At 34.4% G+C, this 19,443-nt stretch overlaps 2 protein-coding genes across 3 annotated transcripts; both read right to left on the bottom strand.

Moving 5' to 3' along the window:
* Window positions 1-36: 36 nt before the first annotated feature.
* cyp27a1.1 (cytochrome P450, family 27, subfamily A, polypeptide 1.1) lies at window positions 37-10,187 on the bottom strand. 2 transcript variants are annotated; one of them, XM_002663399.6, is made up of 9 exons: window positions 9,924-10,187; window positions 8,713-8,903; window positions 8,314-8,513; window positions 6,128-6,325; window positions 5,863-6,026; window positions 2,994-3,160; window positions 1,317-1,398; window positions 1,031-1,231; window positions 37-944 (listed from the first exon to the last, which is right to left on the bottom strand). In XM_002663399.6, the coding sequence occupies exons 1-9, from the start codon at window positions 10,164-10,166 to the stop codon at window positions 816-818; spliced, it is 1,575 nt and encodes a 524-aa protein (XP_002663445.1). In that variant the 5' UTR covers window positions 10,167-10,187; the 3' UTR covers window positions 37-815. The 2 variants fall into 2 exon arrangements, with proteins under 2 accessions (XP_002663445.1, XP_073769101.1); XM_073913000.1 differs by lacking the exon at window positions 9,924-10,187 and adding an exon at window positions 9,719-9,836 and having other exon boundaries at window positions 8,713-9,081.
* Window positions 10,188-12,006: 1,819 nt separating this feature from the next.
* bcs1l (BC1 (ubiquinol-cytochrome c reductase) synthesis-like) lies at window positions 12,007-19,270 on the bottom strand. The gene is given in 7 exon segments (NM_201182.2): window positions 12,007-12,354; window positions 13,641-13,758; window positions 13,858-14,030; window positions 15,707-15,770; window positions 16,878-17,072; window positions 18,401-18,540; window positions 18,620-19,270. Coding segments are annotated over 7 exon segments (1,263 nt in total). The 5' UTR covers window positions 18,940-19,270; the 3' UTR covers window positions 12,007-12,101.
* Window positions 19,271-19,443: the final 173 nt, after the last annotated feature.

Here is a 19,443-nt window from a genome sequence, read left to right as displayed (position 1 = left end):
CGTTCATAATCTGACCAACAATAAAGAACACTGATACTGGATTCATTAAAAAGTTTAATTGATTGTTAGCTCTATAAAATAGGCTACATTATTGCACAATGGAATAAAATGCACAGCAACCATTTAAAATAAATCTTAAATCTGCATGAGGGAAAAAAGAGCTTTTCACAGTGTAATATATACATGGTCCTCCATATTGCATATTTCAAAGCACAACACAATCATAATCAGACATTGGTACCCTTATGAAAATTAACCATGGTTTCATTACTAATACTAATACTACAAAAATATGGTTTTTGATGTTAAAACCATGGTGACTACTAATTTCCCATGGTATTTGTAGTTAAATTGTTGTTATACATACGTCAATACAAATAATAATAATAATAAAAATAATAATAAGAAGAACATGGTTACAGCTTGTTTACTACACTGTAAAACCCCAAAAGTAAAGGTAACTCAAACCATTTGAGGAAACCGATTGCAACAAACCATTTAAGTTCAAAAACTAATCCTAATGAGTACTGCGAACTTACTCCATTTAAGTTGAAGTGATGAGGTATTTAATAAACTCATTACTTTCAACACTGAGTTCAAAACTCTTTTCAAACAAGTAGTATTAACTTTCAGTCAATTTTGAGTTAACTACACTCATTTTATTTGATAAAATTAAGTGTTGGGTTTTACAGTGTATAATAAAACCAAGGATAATTTTTGTAAGAGTAACCATTACGTGACATTTACATAATTCACTTTTGCAGGTTGCTTTTCAAATGTACATGCAGCTTGTTGAAACATAATGTCTTCTTTAGCTATGCTTCAGTCTTCTTTCTTTCCACAAAGTGCAGATTAACTTTTCTGTCTGGAGCAAGCACTGTACGATTCAGTGACCTCACCTCACCTACAGTCGGGTCTGGTCTAATTTCAAACAACTTGATTAGCTGAAATGAAAAGATGACATTACAAAAACACAATTAATTAAATAATATATTTATCTGGCACAAAAGAACAAAAAAAGCGGGCTTACCCTTGCCAATGCCAGGTACATTTCCAATTCAGCAATGCGACGACCGACACAGCCTCTGACTCCAAATCCAAATGGGATCGATCCAAATGGGTTTGGTCTGGTTCTGCCGTCTCGCAGCCAGCGCTCAGGTTTAAACTTCTGTGGTTCTGGGAAGACTTTTTCATCACGACTGATTGCGTAGTGGCACAGAGTGAAAGTTGTCTGTTAAATAAAAGCAGCTGATTAAGTGAATAAGCTGTTTAAAAAAGTTTTCTTTTAACTTCCTAATAGTATACGGCCAGCTTACATTTTTAGGGAATAAGTGTCCACCAATGACAACTTCATTTTCTGCAATAAGCCGAGCATTCATTGGCACCACAGGATACAACCTGATCAGGAAATTACATACGCAAACAGATTATAATATGCACTATGAAGCTACAAATGATACCCAGATTCCCAAAGAGCCTAAAAACATTTAGAAATGTATTTTATTCCTGCACTGGCAAAGCTACTTTCAACTTCCATCACTTCAATCTCTAATGTCAGAAGATGCTTCTGAAATTATTTTAATCTAAAAATTTTCTGCTCAACTGTTACACATTTATATACAGCGGGGAAAATAAGTATCAAACTCGTCATGTTTTTTTCCTGCGAAAAATATTTCTAAAGAAGCAGTTGACTTAGAATTAAACCAGATCTTGGTAAAAACCCAAACAATACAAACATAAAAATAAAACAAAACAAAACATATCTGAAAGATTAGTTGTGTGTAATAACAATGAAATGACACAAGGAGAAAGTTCTGAACTACTGAAATGAATTTGATACTTTATATAAAAGTTTTTTTTGGTGACGGCAGCTTATAGATGCCTCTCATATGGAGAATGAAGTCACATGAATTGCTCAGGTGTAATTGCTCATGTGGTTCTCGTCTGTCAAATCTGATCTTCATTTTGTATTTTCTATTGGATTCATGTCAGGAGATTGGCTGGGCCATTCTACAGCTTGATTTTCTTTCTCTGAAAGCATTTGAGAGTTTCCTTGGCTGTGTTTTTGACCATTGTTTTGGTGAAATGCATTCTGGTTTCATCTTTATCATCCTGATAATGTAGATGTTGGACTGAAGTAGCGGATATTCATTTACAATAAGGAAGGGCAGAGGGTTGCTGAATAACTAACTTCAATACTTTTTCCCTGCGTCATTTCATTGTATTTATAGCTTAATTGTAAATTAATTAGATTTGTTTTCTTTGCATATATTAATTTCTTTTGTTGTAATTTTAAGTCAACAGCACCTTTAGAAAAATGGTGGTGTGTTCAATACTTATTTTGCCTGCTGTATTATTATGAATATATAAAAAAATTGTTAAATTGTTAAAAAATAATTGTTATAAATTTATATTTAAGAATTAAAAAAATCTTCCTCTTATTACTATAATAATAATTATTATTATTATTTATATTATTATCATTATTAGTTTTTGCTGTTTAATACATTTTGGTAAAAATGTTACACTTTATTGTTTGACGATTATAAAGTTTAAAATATGCAGTATTTATTTCACATTTTGTAAGATTGCAAATGTCTTTATGATTACTTTTGATCAATTTAATGCCTCCTTGCTCAATAATATTTTATTAATCTATTTATTTATAAATCTTAAACCAAATGTATGAATTTATAGTATATCACAGATTTCCACTAAACATTAAGCAGCACATTTGTTTTCAAAATGACTAACAATTAGAAATGCATTGAGACAAAAATAAATGTTTTTTTGAAACATATTCAAATACAGTATGTAATAATATTTCACAATATTACTGGTTTTGCTGTAATTTTGATCAAATAATTGACATTTTTTTTATTCTTTCTCTCCATAATATTTTATAAAGATTTGACAATTGTATGGTAGACCGGAAATGGTCCTTTGGGCTGTCAAATAGTTTATTTGGTTTTTCAAAGATCACATTACTCAACCTTAAAGTTTCCTTGATGACAGCTTTGAGGTAGGACATGGTGTTCACTTCTTGTGCGGTTGGGATTCTGTCATCCTTTAAGACGTTGGTTACCTCCTGATACAAAATGTCTTGAGTTTCTGGGTCTTTTGAGAGGTGATACAGTGCAAACAACATAGTGTTGGAGGTCTAGAACATAGAGCAGAACAAATATAGAAAACATAAATAAATATATATCTTTAAAAACATTTTTGCCTTTATTAGATTAGACAATAGGATGACAGAAAATTAAGTGAGACTGGATCAGGAAAGGTCCACAAGCCGGGATTTGAAGTCAGGACACCCAAAATAAATAATTAAAATATTCATTGGAAACCTCAAATGCAAAGGGGAAATATTTTTTCTATTTCAATTACTGACTGTTGTCATTTGCTGCTGTTGTATATACTGACTATTTACTTTCAACATCAAGTGGTTCTAAATGTTTATGAGTATACTTTTTTGTTTAACACAAAAGTAAGATCATTATAAGAATGATAGAAATCAGTAAACACTGACTTCCATAGAAGGAAAGACAAATACTATGCAAGTCAATTGTTACTGGTTTTCAGCGTTTTTCAAAACAACTTCTTTTGCTTTTAACAGTAAATGATGTAAATGATGACAGAATTCTCAGTTTTGTGTAAACTATCAGTGATTTATCAAGAAGGAGGGAAGTTATTTTAAATAAAGATTATAAGACTTTCTACCAGTAACTTACATTTTCACTTATAAACAATGTGACAGGGCCTGACTTAAGGTTGTTGTCCTCCAAAAAATCATACAAAAACAAGCATAAAATCATACAATTCAATGATATTATCCTCATTTTTTGTTAAATTTAATGTGGGATAGGACTGTAAATGTATTTGTATTATATATTTGTAGTCTTTATTTATTTATATAATTTATTTATAATTTCATGCTTTTAATCAATTGATGTGAATGATAATAACTTAAATTGCTATCTCTGAAGTTTTTTTTCCTCTATATAACAGTTTTTAGCATAACAAAACTATTAAAGCTGTAGGTTCAGTTGGGCTGAGGACAAGGACAATGACAGAGTTTGTACAGTATAAAGTGTTTTTTAAAAAGAAAAGCAATCTGAGAGCCAAATAAATGTCATATTCCTTTACAGAACAACTCACAGAAATCAATCATCAGTCCATTTTAGACATTTTAGACACTTTTTATTCACTGTATTTATGTTTTCATTTTTAGGGACAGATCATGGATGTTTCTGGTAGAATGTCCCTTATATGAAAGCAAAAAATCTATATGAGCACAAATAAATAATTTATTAAAAATACTATAATTTTCCATAAAATATTAAGAACTGTGATTTTAATTTCAAAGAAGCTCTACTAAAGATTTTGCAAACATTAATAGTTTTTTTTTTTTTTTGCAAATGTGTGAACAGCTTGTAAACTTTCCAGGTTGTGTATGAAGGCCTGATTTATAACTCATTAAAAAACTGATTTCTAAATCCTCTAAACACTTTTTGTTAGGAAAAATCTGAAGAATGTTCAAGATTATCCCAAAAAAGCTTTTATATTTATGTATTAACATTAAAGTATTGTGCAAAAAAAAGAGATCAACTTGAAACTAAATATAAATGTTTATTTAAGATATAAATGTCACATTCAGTGTCATGTTACGTCTGAATATTTGCAAGCAAAATTCGCTGGCTGCATGGAAATTAAAATGTACAATGTTTATTTCGCTCACTGACATTGTTAGTCTTAAAATGAATAATTAATCTGTGCTAATACACTGAAATAAAATATTTGGTTTGGTGATCTTCAATTTTAACTTTTGCATTTGAAGTGGCGGTCCTTCTGTTGACGACTAACATAGCAACTGGATATTCAGCAGGGTACAACGCTAGGGATTTTTTTCTACTGGCCCGATTGGGCAAGTGGTTCAGATTTTTAATTGCCCTGCCAAAATTTTCTCTGGCCCCACCAAAAAAGTTAGCCATTTAGTTATTTAGCATAACTTTTCTTTAAATACAACTGACAATTTAAGAATGATTTAATTTAAATACAATACTGATTAGATTAAATAAAGTGAATGGTTTAATGTGTGGTTTAGTTGAATTATTTAGTAGACAATTTTATGTTTTTTTTTTGTTTATAACCAACCAAAATTCCTAATTTTATAAACTGGCTCATTACATCAGTCTATAATACTGTCGATATTTTTATTTTTTAAATGCATAAATATACTTTAAAATGCATTTCACTTCTTGTTCTTGCTTGATCCATCAACATAATAATCATATTAGCCGCACGAACCACGCTTACTGGGCAAACAAGTTCTGAAACACGTCTGGGCATGAAAGCATGCAATTGACAGTCGCAACTGAATTAAATTTTAGTGACAAGGCAGCACTAGCCCCGATCGGGCCAGTAACCATTCTGTATACTGTCCCGAGCGTCTTGCACACTGGCCCCGGGCCAGCGGGCAGTCCTTATTGTTGAGCCCTGATTCATTCATTCATTTTCTTTTCGGCTTATTCCCTTCATTAATCAAGGGTCGCCACAGCGGAATGAACCACTTTTATCCAGTGCATGTTTTACCCAGCGGATGCCTTTCCAGATGCAAGCCATATCTGGGAAAGCAACTGGATATCAATATCATTAACCATGTTCCTCTTACCATTAGTTTGCCATGAGAGAATGGCAAACTAATGGCCATTACTAACCCCACCCCCTACTCATTATTCTGCTTCAGTTGGAAACACATCAACATACTGCGATAAAAGTCTCAGCCATTTCTGGTTCACACAGACGTTAATGAAGATGTCTAATTTTGTAAACTTCTGTAAACTACAAAAAAAGATGTCTTACTGTGTCGACGCCAGCCAGCAGCAGCTCAGATACACTTCCATAAACATCTTTGCTGCTCATCTTGCCATTAGAAAGCAGATATGTGAGATATTCTCCAGCAACCTCCTGATTTGCATCTACACGCTTCTGAAGGGCCTCCATCTTCATGTCAATCATTTTTCCAGCTATGCATAATATATAAATGTAATCAACAACATTATAGAAAACATCATGCATGTATCTCTTGTAGTCTGCAAGAACACAATGTGGGAACTAACACACTAACCGAACTTGAATATGCCATCCCAGCCGCCAATGTACCTTTGCCAGAATGGCAAGTAATTGCGGGTCCAGTTGGGCATAAACACCACGGGCATGCTGTAGGTGAGCATCTGTGCAATAGAATTAATGAAATGTTGCGTCTCAGCAGGAATCTCTTTCTCCAGGCAGCCAATGCGTGTCTCAAACAGAATGGAGGAGATTCCTGTGGAGGAAATGGTTGCAAATGGAGTACATGTTAAATATTGGTGATGAATTAGTATGCGCAATAACTGTCATGACAAAAACAAAACACATACATGAATTCAGCCATGTTAAAATCTATGATAAAGTCACTGATTTATAATAGAGAATAAAATAACAGAATAGAATAGTATAATAATAACAATAATATTAATAATTGTCCATTGTTCTATATAGATCAGTGGATGCAATACATTTTATTACAAACACCATAAATTGCTTAGACAATATATACTGCAATATCAATAGAAGATCATTGTTTTTTTGAGATCTTATAACTTGTATTTATTGTTCAAATCTGATCTGATTGGTTGATGAAATGTTTAAGTTGTGCCATTATTTAAAGATAACATCATGGCTAAAGTAGGTTCAGGCGGGTCTTGACAGTATTACAGTTTCGTATCATTACTTTGAATGATTTCAGTTATTTGACAACTCAAAATCACCTTGATTGTGCGTTATTTTCTAATAATTCAACAGTCAGTTGTCATTATTCTGTATATATTACTGCATGCTTACCACACCTAACATCACTGTTTGATTTTGTATTTCAAGACTGTCAGGTTTTCCTTGTGTGTAGAACTAATTTCTTACACATCTCATTCACAGCCTTCTGTTTTGATTTTGACAGCCGTAGCTGTGAAGGAACTGAAATCATTCAGTGGGAAAATTTCAACACCTCATCGTCAATTATTCTGTACATAATATTTCTGTAATAAAGAATATCTGAATACAACTAAACATCTTATGCATACACCAGCTTGGTTTGGCAAAACTTGCTTTGTGCATCTTTAAAGTTGTGCCATTTGTTTAGAGAGAGGGAAAACTGGAGGGGGAAACCGGAGCACCCGGAAACTCACATGAACATGGGGAGAATATGCAAACTCCACACAGAAATGTCAACTGACCCCGCCCGGACTCGAACCAGTGACCTTCTTGCTGTGAGGCGACAGTGCTAACAACTGAACAACTGCGCTGACCCCCTTTGTGTTTCAAAGAAGAGGGATTTCTTTTGGAAATATAATAAAAAAGGTCTAAAGTTGGTCTAAAGGTCTAAGGTCTAAAGTTGTTTAAAAAAAGCTAAAGTACGCTAACAATAATGTGGTAGGGGCAGTCATAATTCCAAAGTTGACTTGAGTATTTTCTTTGACATTTAAATTACATTATGGTTCCATTTTAGAGCTAATAATACGTCAAAAGCTGCTTGATGAGTGTTTAACATAATGTTTATGTGACGCGAAATCGAAAGCAGCCTCCCCTATACTTAAAGCTAAAATACATACGAGTTTAATTTTACATTAGGCTATATGTGGATAAAAACATTTCCAGACCCATACAAATCCACACCCTCGTAATTCACACTCTGTAGTCCATGACTAAGAAGCAGAGGCGGGTGATTCTTAGTTTGACGTTTAGGTGATCATCTAGTCTTCTGTTGATCACCCCTGACCTACTTTCTGCTGAATATGAATTTCACGATCTGAATTTCTGGTTTTGAATTTAAGGATATTGAATTTCATGTTTTGAATTTCTTCATCTAGAAAACTTGAAACTGCATTTCTACAAACTGGATATCTGCGGTCTATGAATTCAGGACACAACAAATCTGAAGTTTGAAAATATGTCTATAAAAAATTCAGTTGTCTTACATTTCAGATGTTCAATATTCAAGTTATGAAATTCAAATTATGAAATTTAAATTCAAAACATTTTTTAACGTCATATAAAAATTCAGATTTATTAAATAACAATTGTCAATAGTTAAAATGAACACAATGCAAATTCAGATTGTTTTGGCATATTATTAGCTCCATACCATTTCAGACTGTAGTGATGCATGAAATTCTCCCAAAAATGTTTCCAGTATCATCAGTTCCATTCAAGCAATTAAGGAAATTAAGAATAAAAGCAATTGGAAAATATTTAAGTGGAATCCTGGAGTGGAAATACCTTCAAGAGAGAATCGGTAAAGCTCATTGGTCAGATTAGAGACCAGATCCCCTGTAGGACTCATCTCCCGCAGATAGTAAATGCGTTTGATGAAGTCTGTGATCACTGCATTCACCACATCTCCATACTGAACCGAGTCCTTTGGATGCAGCATGCGTTTATTCAGCACCGCTCGCAGTTTGTACCATTTCTCTCCTTCTCTGTTGAACAACACAGTCTCCTTTCAGAAATGCAACAAAAACGCCATATGTTGATAAGAGTTCATAAGTTTACATAACATGAAACAGCTACTGTACATTAGCCAAATGTACTTTGTCCTTGTAAAATCTCCAGACTTTTGACAAATCTTACATAAGATTGCAAAACATATTACAAAACCATTGTGCCAAATGCATTTACTCTGTGAAAGGGCCGTAGCCGATGCCTTTCATGTCCCGATATTCTGTCCACAGAGTCATGTCTCCCCTGGAAGGAAACTTCTCATCTTTTCGAAGGAGTTCCTCCAGTAAGTCCACACTGTTTAATGCAACGGATTGGAAGTTTCCGACATTGATTTTGTACAAAGGGCCATAAAGCTGTTTTTCATATAACTGGGGAGACGAAAAACAAATGGTTAAGAACATGGTGTGCTAGTAAAGACAAAATCTTGCATTGCATCCCTTAAAATAGATTGTTCAACCAAATTGTCATAATTTGCTGCTTTCAAACCTTTATAAGTTTCTTTCTTGTGTTGAACACTAAAGAAGATGTTTTGAAAATGTTGGAAACCTGTAACTATCTACTTCAATAGTAGGAAAAAGAAATACCATAGAAGTCAATGGTTACAGGTTTCCTGTATATTTTTCAAAATACCTTCATCATTTACTTCAAACCTTTGAGTTTCTTTCCACTGTTGAACACAAAATAAGACATTTTTTAAAAAATGTTGAAAATCTGTAGCCATTGACTTCAATAGTATGAAATAGAAATACCATGGAAGACAATGGTTACAGGTTTCAAACATTTTAAAATATCTGCATCATTTACTTCTTTCAGACCTTTATGAGTTTCTTTCCCCTGTTGAACACAAACGAAGATATTTGAAACAAATGTTGAAAATCTGAAACCACTGACTTCCACTGTATTTCTTTTTCCTAAAAATGGAAGTCTATGGTTACAGGTTTTCAGCTTGTCATAATTTACTTCTTTCAAACCTTTATGAGTTACTTTCTTCTGTTGAACACAAAAGAAGATATTTTGAAAAATGTTGAAAACCTGTAACCATTTGCTTCCATGGTATTTCTTTTTCCTACTATGGTAGTCAATGATTGCAGGTTTTCAGCTTTCTCCATCATTTACTTCTTTCAAACCTTTATGATATACTTTCTTTTGTTGAACACAAGATACTTTGAAACATGTTGGAAACCTGTAACCATTGACTGATCAAATAAACAACACTTCTGAATTATTCAAAAATGTTCAATTATACAAGACAGCTGTTTCCTTTCTACTCCGTGTCTTTAAATCGAACACCACCTGACAGTCTGAGAAAATAAAGAAGGTAAAAAATAATGTCAAGCGCTGTTAAAGTCACACAGTAAACAAACTTCAGTATTGGTTTCTCTCTGTACCTGTAGCTCATGCATGCGACTCAGGTAGCCTTTAAAGAGCAGTCTGTACAACATGGTAAAGATTTTGATCTCTGGAAGGTCAGCCTCAGTCTTCAGCTTTCTGTGGCCGTCCTGGACACTGACAGAAGCAGCCGCAGCATTTCCTGCTGCTCTCCTGAAGCCTGTGGCCGCTGCCGTGGGTCTCAGAAAACCCAATCCGATTCCGAGCCTTTCTGCAGAGCTCAAAGCAAAACAAACAGCCATTATGAAGGCAGGGCGAACAGTGAGGGAAACAACGATCCGGTTTCACACGGGAGGGAGAAGGAGGTGGGGCAAAAACACAGTCAAGTTAACTCTTCACTATCTGATATTATGTTGTACAGTGCTGTTTTGAAAGGTGAAAGTCCATTAGCATGCACATAATGACACTGTAAGAATTTTATTATCAAAGGGATAGTTCACTCAAATATTTAATTTAACTCATTATTTACTAACCTTCAAGTGGATTCTAACCTCAAAGAGTTTGTTTCTTCAGTTGAATACAAATGATGTTATTCTGAGAAATGCTGGAAACCTGTAACCATTGACTTCCATACACCAACCTGATTTCACCAAGTAGGACATGTTCCTGAATAAACATCTATGAATCAGCCAATCAGAATTAAGGGATGTGTTTACAGTTTATGTTAGGTTTTTAGACTTATGCAATTTTACATGATCATTATCCAGCTATTATTCCTCTCTGATTTTAGGAATAATTCAGTAATGGCTGGGTTTAGGGGTAGGGAAGAGGTATGGATTACATTTTCCAACAAAAATGATGTTCCAGGATCAACATAGATGTTTTATTCCAGGATCGCATCATACTTGGCAAAATCATGACCAGCGACTTCTATAGTAGGAAAAACAAATATGGAGGTCAATGGTTGCAGATTTTTTTTTGCAGATCTTCTTTTGTGTTTAACAGAAGAAAGAAAATCAAACAGGTTGGTGACAAGTGAAAGTAAATAATGATGGAATTCTCAGTTTTGGATGAACTATGCCTTTAATCAGAAGATACTAAGTCTGATTCGTTCCAAGTCACCATTTCTCTGCTCTTTTTCATACAGCACTCTCAGAAATAAAGGTACACGAGCTGTCACTGGAGTGGTACCTTTTCATAAAGTACAAATGTGTACCTAAAAGGTCCATATTAATGCCTCAAGGGTACATATTAGAACCTAAAAAGTACAAAAGTGTTTCTCTTAAATTTTGTTGGTACTAATATATACTTTTAAAGTACCAATATGGACCTTTTAAGTACAAATGTGTATATTTTGAAAAGGTACCACCCCAGTGACAGCTCATTTACCTTTATTTCTGAGAGTGAGTGAAGCTGTATGTAAATGCAGACCGTGGCTCTCAATCTTTCAGAGAACGTTATAGTAAACATTCTGTTATTTTCCTGGTATAATACTAAGTACAGGTTTTGAATGACATGATGACGATAAAAATAAAGGCAATTTTTAATCTGGCTGAACTCTGCCTTTAACATTCACCTTTCCTCCAGTTCCTACAGGGTGGAGGGAAAAGGCTTCAAAACAAACAAAAAAATGTTACAAAACCACATGCTCTTGTTCAGAAAGAAATGTTCTGAATGTTTAGAATTTTAAAGCATTAATAATTGTATGAATATTAATCACAAGCAAAAAATTTGGAAAATAGATCTCTACCTGACAAAAGTCTTGTTATTGATCCCAGTTGTAGGAGCAACAAATAATAACTTGACTTCTAGTGGATTATTTGTGGCAGAAGGTAGATTTGTCTGATGAATGATCTGTGGAATGCATCACAAATACTGCAGAAGACCTATTGAAACCCACATAGACCCAAGATTCTATAAGAATAAGGGTAATCTAGAGGCCTTTGCCTTTCATTTAAGCCACTTCTAATACCAAATGATCAACTAGTCCAGTTATTATTTGTTGTTCCTAAAACTTGGATAGGGACAAGACTTTTGTCAGATAGTGCATGTCCCGCTCACATATAAGGCATGATTCAATATACACAAAACAAACCTCCGAAATACAGCCATAATAACCAAGCAAAATACACAAATATTCCACAAGTCTTATTTTATTACTCCAATTTTTGAGCATTAATTTGTGAGCAAGAACTGTTGCTCTTGACTGCTCTTCAAACAAAAGTCTATGAAAATCTTCAGTCCTTAATCTCTGCAATGTTTTTGATAGCCCCGGCTGGGTCAGTCTTGTAGAGCATGAAGTGTCCTTGTACCTGAGCGGCGCTAAGATCTGTGTGAGCGGCCAGTGCTTGTTCAGAGAAGTGATCTGCCTCGGCTGCAGACTCCTGAGGGTAAAACCTCCGAAACATCTGAGTCAGCTGCCAGTGCGAGCAGTGGCCAACATACTGCTTCAGATCCACACGGCCGGGGCGGACGAGAGCCGGATCGAGTCTTCACATCGAGGAGAAGAAAATGAGAAGGGGAAGGAAACAATACCATTTTACTAATACCAAAGACTGTTCAGAGTCCCAAGTCTTATTGACCACTGGGTACTTCATGATTAATGTTTTTAATGATTAATAATGGACTAATTTATTTAAAATAAGTAAGGATTGGACTACAGAAAAGAGTGATCGTGTGATAATAATTGAGCAGTTATAAAGACCAAAAAAACATTTTATGAATTGACAATATTTAATGTTTGTTTTATTTATTATGTTTGAATTAAAAAAAAAGATTACACTAACATAATTTTTTTGATCACATAAAATATCCTTTATAAATGAAATATTGTGTAAATTATTTATTTTAAGAGATTAAAAAATATGTATTTTGCAATAGGGAACAAAAAATATTTAAAAATATATACAGACTTATTTAACATAAACTAAATATATTAAATATATACTAATAAATGATGACTAAAAAAATATTTTAAACAATTTTTTTTAATGTCAGCAAAACCTGATTATTATGTACAATTGTTTAAAGCAAGCATGTTTGTTGGGAATATAAATGACATTATCTAGGATGCAAAAGTACAATGAATATCAGGATATTCTAAAATAAAAATAATAAAATACAATAAACACCCCTTTCCACACTTCTTTAACGGCCCATTCACATGGGGTATCAGCATCAGCACTTCCCATTAGCTTTGAATGGGTGACATAAAGCGTTGCCGAACTGAATTGCAGATCCGTCAGTGCTGCATCAGTAGTGTTGCTCGCTGCAGAAATTGGGAATTTCTCAACTTTTCATTACTTTTCATCAGATCGCTTTATGCAAATACCCCTAGCTCAAACAGTAGCCGATTGCAGACTAATTTTATTGGCTGACGCTGTTATGATGATCACGTCAGCCCTAACTTCAGACATGCCCTCCGTCAAGCATTGACGCTGAGGCCCGAGTAAATCGGGCATTATTGTAAAGCCTTTTGTGACTTAATGTCTGTGAAAAATGCTACATAAATAAACCTTTATTTACTTAATATCCGTATATACACTTAATTGGATTTTCATTCTATGAAATAATTATATTTGTTTATTAAATATAATAAGTACAATTATACAACATTTGGATATTAAAACATCTGCCAGGATCTGACCTTCATTGCACTGTAACACACACAATTTATTACCACCAATCTTCCAATTCCTTGTGCTATTATAGCCACAATTTCACATTCCAAAGTCCAAAAAAAAAACTAAATCTTCATGGGGAAAAACAAGCCTTACCTCTCAATGAAATTAGTAGTCATGAAGACAATTCGGGCCTCTGAAGATGCCACTCCATCCAGAGCATTCAGAAGCCCACTAAACGTAAGCCGTCCCATACCTTGATAGGCCAGTGGATCTGTGAGAAAAAAATGGAAAGAAGATTATATTGTGTCATCAAGATTCATCACAGTATAGTTAGGCTGTGAATATTCAGAAGCACAACAGCAAGACATACTCTCGGTGGGCAGCAGCTCGCGGCTGACAAAGGCTGCATCTACGTCCTCCAGCAGGATGATGCTCTGCTGCGGAGCGACGCTTAGCAGGTGATTGAGGCGATCATCAGACAGGCTGCGGTCGCTCAGACTCATCAGACAGATGCTGTAGCCCAGCTCACCTGCCAGAGCAGTTCTGAGAAGAAGAAAAAGTACAATAAGTATACAGAGATGTGAAACTCTGAATGAGCTATATGCACAGCTAGTGTTTTTCAGCCAACGATAAACTTCCAGTGAAAGGTTAATGTGACTGTTTTCAATTTCATAAGGTTGCTTTTACAGCACGGATGTTGTAATGTACTTAAAATACAATCAGTTAAATAGACTTAAGCATTTATTTTGTTATTCAAGCATAAAATGAGATGAAAGACCATGCAAAAGCTAGGGATGTCAGTAGTAGTAGGCTAGCGTAGAAACTTCAATACTGGGGTCAAATACGTTTTCATATTTTGAAGACAGGGAAATGGAATTTAATTCAGCGCTTCTTATCTGGTCTGAAACCAACTTTATATCGCACATCAATCAGGCTGTGAAGATCACAGATTTTTTAAAGAAATCAGATCTTAAACGTGCCGATTTTGTGATGGCAATACAGTTCACTGGAAGCGATTGGGCTGACTGAATATTAGAAATCTTTGTGCATATACCCATTGTACTTTGTTATTTTAAAGGGTTAGATTTTAATTAAATTTTAATTAATTTTAATTAAAAATGAACCCCTAATGAGGTTAGTATAAGACTGTCTACTTTCAGTCGAATAAAATCAGAGTAATTTTATTAATAATCTTGTGCTTTTCCAGCTTTACAATGAAAAGGGGTAGGTGTTTTCTTCAATAGTCCAAAAACAAGTGCAATAAAGCACATCCATCCATAATAAAAATAATAGTAAAGGTCTCCAGCTGCAAACTGATGCATTTTTATTTTATTTTAAGAAACAATTACATATTTTAAACTTTATAAACAGTTGTGTATTTTCTGAGATACACATTTTTCTTCTAAAGCTTTGTGTTGTTGTTTTTTATCATTTAGCACCACCAGCTGGACAGCAACGTGAAGCATTACAGATGACATAAGCAGATTGTAGTAGTGACATGAATAAGAAGTAGAAGCACACAAGCATTTGAAAAAAACATTTTTTTTAAATAAAATTAATTTATTAATAATAAAAAGAACAATTAACGATTTTATATGATTTTTAAATGAGATATTAAATAATATAAATTCCTATTTTGAATAAATATAAAATGAGAAATATTTTTTCAGTGATGCTTTTTTGCTTCTCTTTATCTCAATGGCAAATATGCATCACAAGCTCCTGTCAAGCTGCTGGTGCACCAAAATATGCACGTCTAAAGAAGAAGAAGAAGAGAAAAAGAAGCAAAGAAAACAGAAAAACAGTTGCTATTGTAGAGCAGAAAAACCACAAAATAATTATTACAATAACTCTGGTTGTAATTATCTATAAAAAAGGAAGAGATGCCTTTAGGGTGAGTAAATTGTGGGCTGATTAATTTTTTTTTCATAGAGCGGTGCAGGATTAATGTCATAACTAGATGAGTTTACTGTGGGTTCCTTCTGGATTTCCCTATAAAGTTTTATAATGGGGATTTTCAATAATGAGTAAAATAAGGTCTGAGGTAGACATGACTTGACAATACCACATGCAATATCTACATGAACATAAAACTTCCACAAAAATAACTTTTTCTACAAAAAGTTAAACCATTGTTTATTACAGAAGTTATTTGAACTGTGCATAGATCAACTTTACAACCTTAATTGATAGTAAGATGAACTATAAAGAAAGCTTACATAAAGCTGCTCTTTCCACAGCCAGGTGGGCCATACAGCAAATATCCCCTCCTGTATGGAATGCCTGATTAAAACACATTCAACAACAAAACAAAAAACAATACTTTTATTTAGAATAATATTTTTTCAAGATCTATGCAGGCTAATAAGGAAGCAAAAAAAAACTTTTCATATACTGGTTTCTCAAATATGGTGATTTGGAGAGAATTGTCGCCCGGTCGCTTAGCCTTCGCTATCACCATTCATTACAATAGACTGTGAACAGTTTAATTTTCTATCAGACATTATTTATCTGACAAAGTCAATATAGCAGATATTGCCTGTTTGCTAAAACGTTTTTCAAAGATATATTAAACGATCTAAATTGGACAGGTTTAATTTATTTAATGAATTCATTGTAATGGAGAAAATAATAGCAAGTTAATAATAAATCTTTACATGTTTATAAAACATATTTTCACATTTAATAAATATATGTGCTGTTATATGTATATGTATATATATATATATATATATATGTATATATATATATATATATATATATATATATATATATATATATATATATATATATATATATATTAGCTATATCAAGATTTTTATGTGGGTTTAAAACAGTAAATCTAAAAATGAATGAAATCTTAATTTATTTGTATTTAAAAATGTATTTAGAAAAATTGTCTTAGTTTTTATATTTTATTACAAAATGCTAATGTAAAATTAAGTAACTTTAAAGAATATCATGATTTAAATTTCGCTCATGGGCGCTAAAATAACGTGCCATAATTTGGTAGGAAAATGTTGCCATCTAAGCAAACTAAATGAGACAACATTTAGATCCTGAATTAATTAACTACACTCAATCCTACAATTAGACAGTCTAATTTCTGTTTTCTTTGTGTATATGGTTAGTACAGTACAGTGGATAAAGTCATTAAGTTTCTTAAATTATTTATTTTTAAGTATTTTGAGTACCAAAACACACAATACGCAGCATAGAGGCTAAAATTACCGCTACGATATAAAAATAAAGTAATAACTGAGAGGAAACTAAACTGTTCGCAGTCCATTATAATGAATGGCAATAGTAGCAGCGGCTGGGCAACCGATTCCCTATTCCAGTTTTAAATGCCGTTTTTGTGAAATAGACCTATTATGATATTTTTTTCACCTCTGTCAGTGTACCACTTAGGATTGCCTATGAACTCCTTTACATCATCCACAATCCTCTCCGCCACTCCACTCTCCAGCACTACTGAAGACAGCGGCCGTCTTCTCCTTGGAAAACCAAAGGGTCTCCACTCCGCTCCCATTGCAGTGTACATCACTGTCCGGCCCTCTTCCTGCTTTAAAGCAAGTTCACGTGCTGCACAGAGACAGAAATCTATCATTTAGGCTGCAAAATAGTTCATCTGACGTCTCTCTTTAACCCCACCACTTTTCTCTTATTTCTGGAAGTTCTGAAAGTGTCGTTCATTTTACTTCAGCTTAGTCCCTTTATTAATCAGGACTCGCCACAGCAGATTGAACCACCAACTTATCCAGCATATGTTTTACACAGCGGATGCCCTTCCAGCAGCAACCCAGAACTGGGAAACATCCATACACACTCATTCACACACATACACTACAGCCAATTTAGTTTATTCAATTCACCTATAGCGCATGTCTTTGGACTGTGGTGAAAACCGGAGTACCTGGAGGAAACCCACACCAACAAAGAACATGCAAACTCCACACAGAAATGCCAACTGGCCCAGCTGGTACTTGAACCAGCGACCTTCTTGCTGTGAGGTGACAGTGTTAACCACTGAACCACCATGGCGTGTATGCAAGTACATAGGTCCGCAAAATAAATAACTATTTTAGTGGTATTTGGGTATTTTAATAAAAATAATCTTACATACTGTCCCTTTGACCAACATAATTTCAAAGGAGGCTTAAAGTTTGTATGTTAGTGAGTTGTAGGGAATAAAATGTTTTTTCTCAAACAGCAAGGAAAGAAAAATGGGCATTAAAGTTAATACTGAGTTAATAGAGTTAATACTGCACACTTGAGTTCTAGGGATTGTTCACCCCGAAATGTAAAATGTCCTAACTGTTTACTAACCCTAACACTTACCCTCAAGTGGTTATAAATGTTTCTCAGTTGAGCATAAAGGGGGCATCATGGTGGCACAGTGGAAAGCACAATCACCTTACAGCAAGAAGGTTGCTGGTTCATGCCTCAGCTGGGTCAGTTGGCATTTCTGTGTGGAGTTTGCATGTTCTCCCTGTGTTCGTGTGGGTTTCTTTCAGGTGCTCCGCTTCCCCCACAGTCCACAGTACAGGTGAATTGGGTAGGCTAAATTGTCCGTAGTGTATGTGCATGAATGAGATTGTATGGATGTTTCCCAGTGATGACATATGCTGGAAAAATTGACGGTTCATTCCGCTGTGGCAACCCCAGATTAATAAAGGGACTAAGCCAAAGGAAAATTAATAAATAAATGAACACAAAGGAAGATATTCAGAAAAAGCTGAAACCTTGTAACCATTGACTTCCATAGTAGAAAAAAAGGTTACAGGTTTTCTTTAAAATAGTTTCTTTAATAAAGTTTTGAAATAAGAGAGTGGAGATTGAATAATAAACTATTCATTTGATATAAAATTTACAACAGGTACATGGTGAAGAACAAACGAGCAAAAACAAACCTTCCTGAAGTATGTTGAAGAATGTCTGGCGGTCTCTTCCCAAAGCAGTAAAGGTGACAGACTCCCAGGGCGTTCCAGTGTGCAGGTCCATCATCTGCTTCTCCCTGACCCGCTCCACTCTGATCCACTTCCTTCCATACCTAAAAAAAAACGCAAGAACCTCAATTAGAGAGATGAAAAACTTCAATGCATCAATGACAATAATGTAGACAATCTTACCATATGATGTGGTTGCCTGGGCTTGGGTGGAAGTCAAACTGTGTGTGGACTTTCCCACTCTCGTGCTGCATGTATGAGGTCTCTACACTCAGATGCTGTGTGTGTTTGGCATGTTTGGTGATCCAGCTTAAGAGCCAGTGGTAACTTTTATCTTTGCTTGGAACCTCCAGAGTGATCATGTAATGCCTCCGAAAGAAAATCATGCCAACCTGTGCTCCTTTTCTGGCAACTGCAAGTGCCGTGCCAACACCAACTAGTCCAAATCCTGCCCCAAAATAAGGATTGTCCTTCAGGGCTCCAATAAAATCTGACAGGGTCATGGTGAAGGTAACTTCAGGTACTATTTTTTTCAGTCAGGACAAATATGCATCCTGCTTTCACAGCAAATAAGGCTAACGCATTTTTATCTTCATTTTCAAGAGAACCTTAAGACTGACCGAACTTCATATCAAGCTGTCAAAGAAGAGGTATTTCTTATCAGTTAAATAAATACAAAATTAAACGTCACTTTACTTACGATAGTGTAAATAAGGTCACGTATTTACAAACAACCTTTTTCTCCTGTTAGCTTAAAACAAAGGAAAAAGAAGCCAATCAAATATAAGTGCATGAAAGCAAGCGTTCTCTATCATTGCAGAATGATTGAATGACTTAAGCGAGTCGAATCTTCACAATGACTCGGTTGAACCGACTCACAAAAGTGAATCCTACGTTAAAGGGGTAGTTCACATAAAAATGGCAATTTACTCATCTTCCGTATGTGATTACAACCTTTTATGAGTTTCTTGTTTTCCCATTGCACACAAAATAAGATATATTGAAAG

Source organism: Danio rerio, chromosome 9 (genome assembly GCF_049306965.1).
Source record: "Danio rerio strain Tuebingen ecotype United States chromosome 9, GRCz12tu, whole genome shotgun sequence".
NCBI classification, from domain to species: Eukaryota; Metazoa; Chordata; class Actinopteri; order Cypriniformes; family Danionidae; genus Danio; species Danio rerio.
Note: the sequence above shows the minus strand (reverse complement) of the source record. Positions and strands in the feature narration are given on the sequence as shown.

Bases quoted from the DNA above. Each gene is read 5' to 3' on its own strand.
- cyp27a1.1 (XM_002663399.6), bottom strand. From the start codon at position 10,166: ATGGCTGTTTGTTTTGCTTTGAGCTCTGCAGAAAGGCTCGGAATCGGA. The intron at 8,514-8,712 runs GTAAATGCATTT...GTTGTTCAACAG, and splicing joins GGCTACGGCCCTTTCACAGA to AGAAGGAGAGAAATGGTACA. The intron at 6,326-8,313 runs GTATTTCCACTC...TTTCCTCCACAG, and splicing joins TTACCGATTCTCTCTTGAAG to GAATCTCCTCCATTCTGTTT.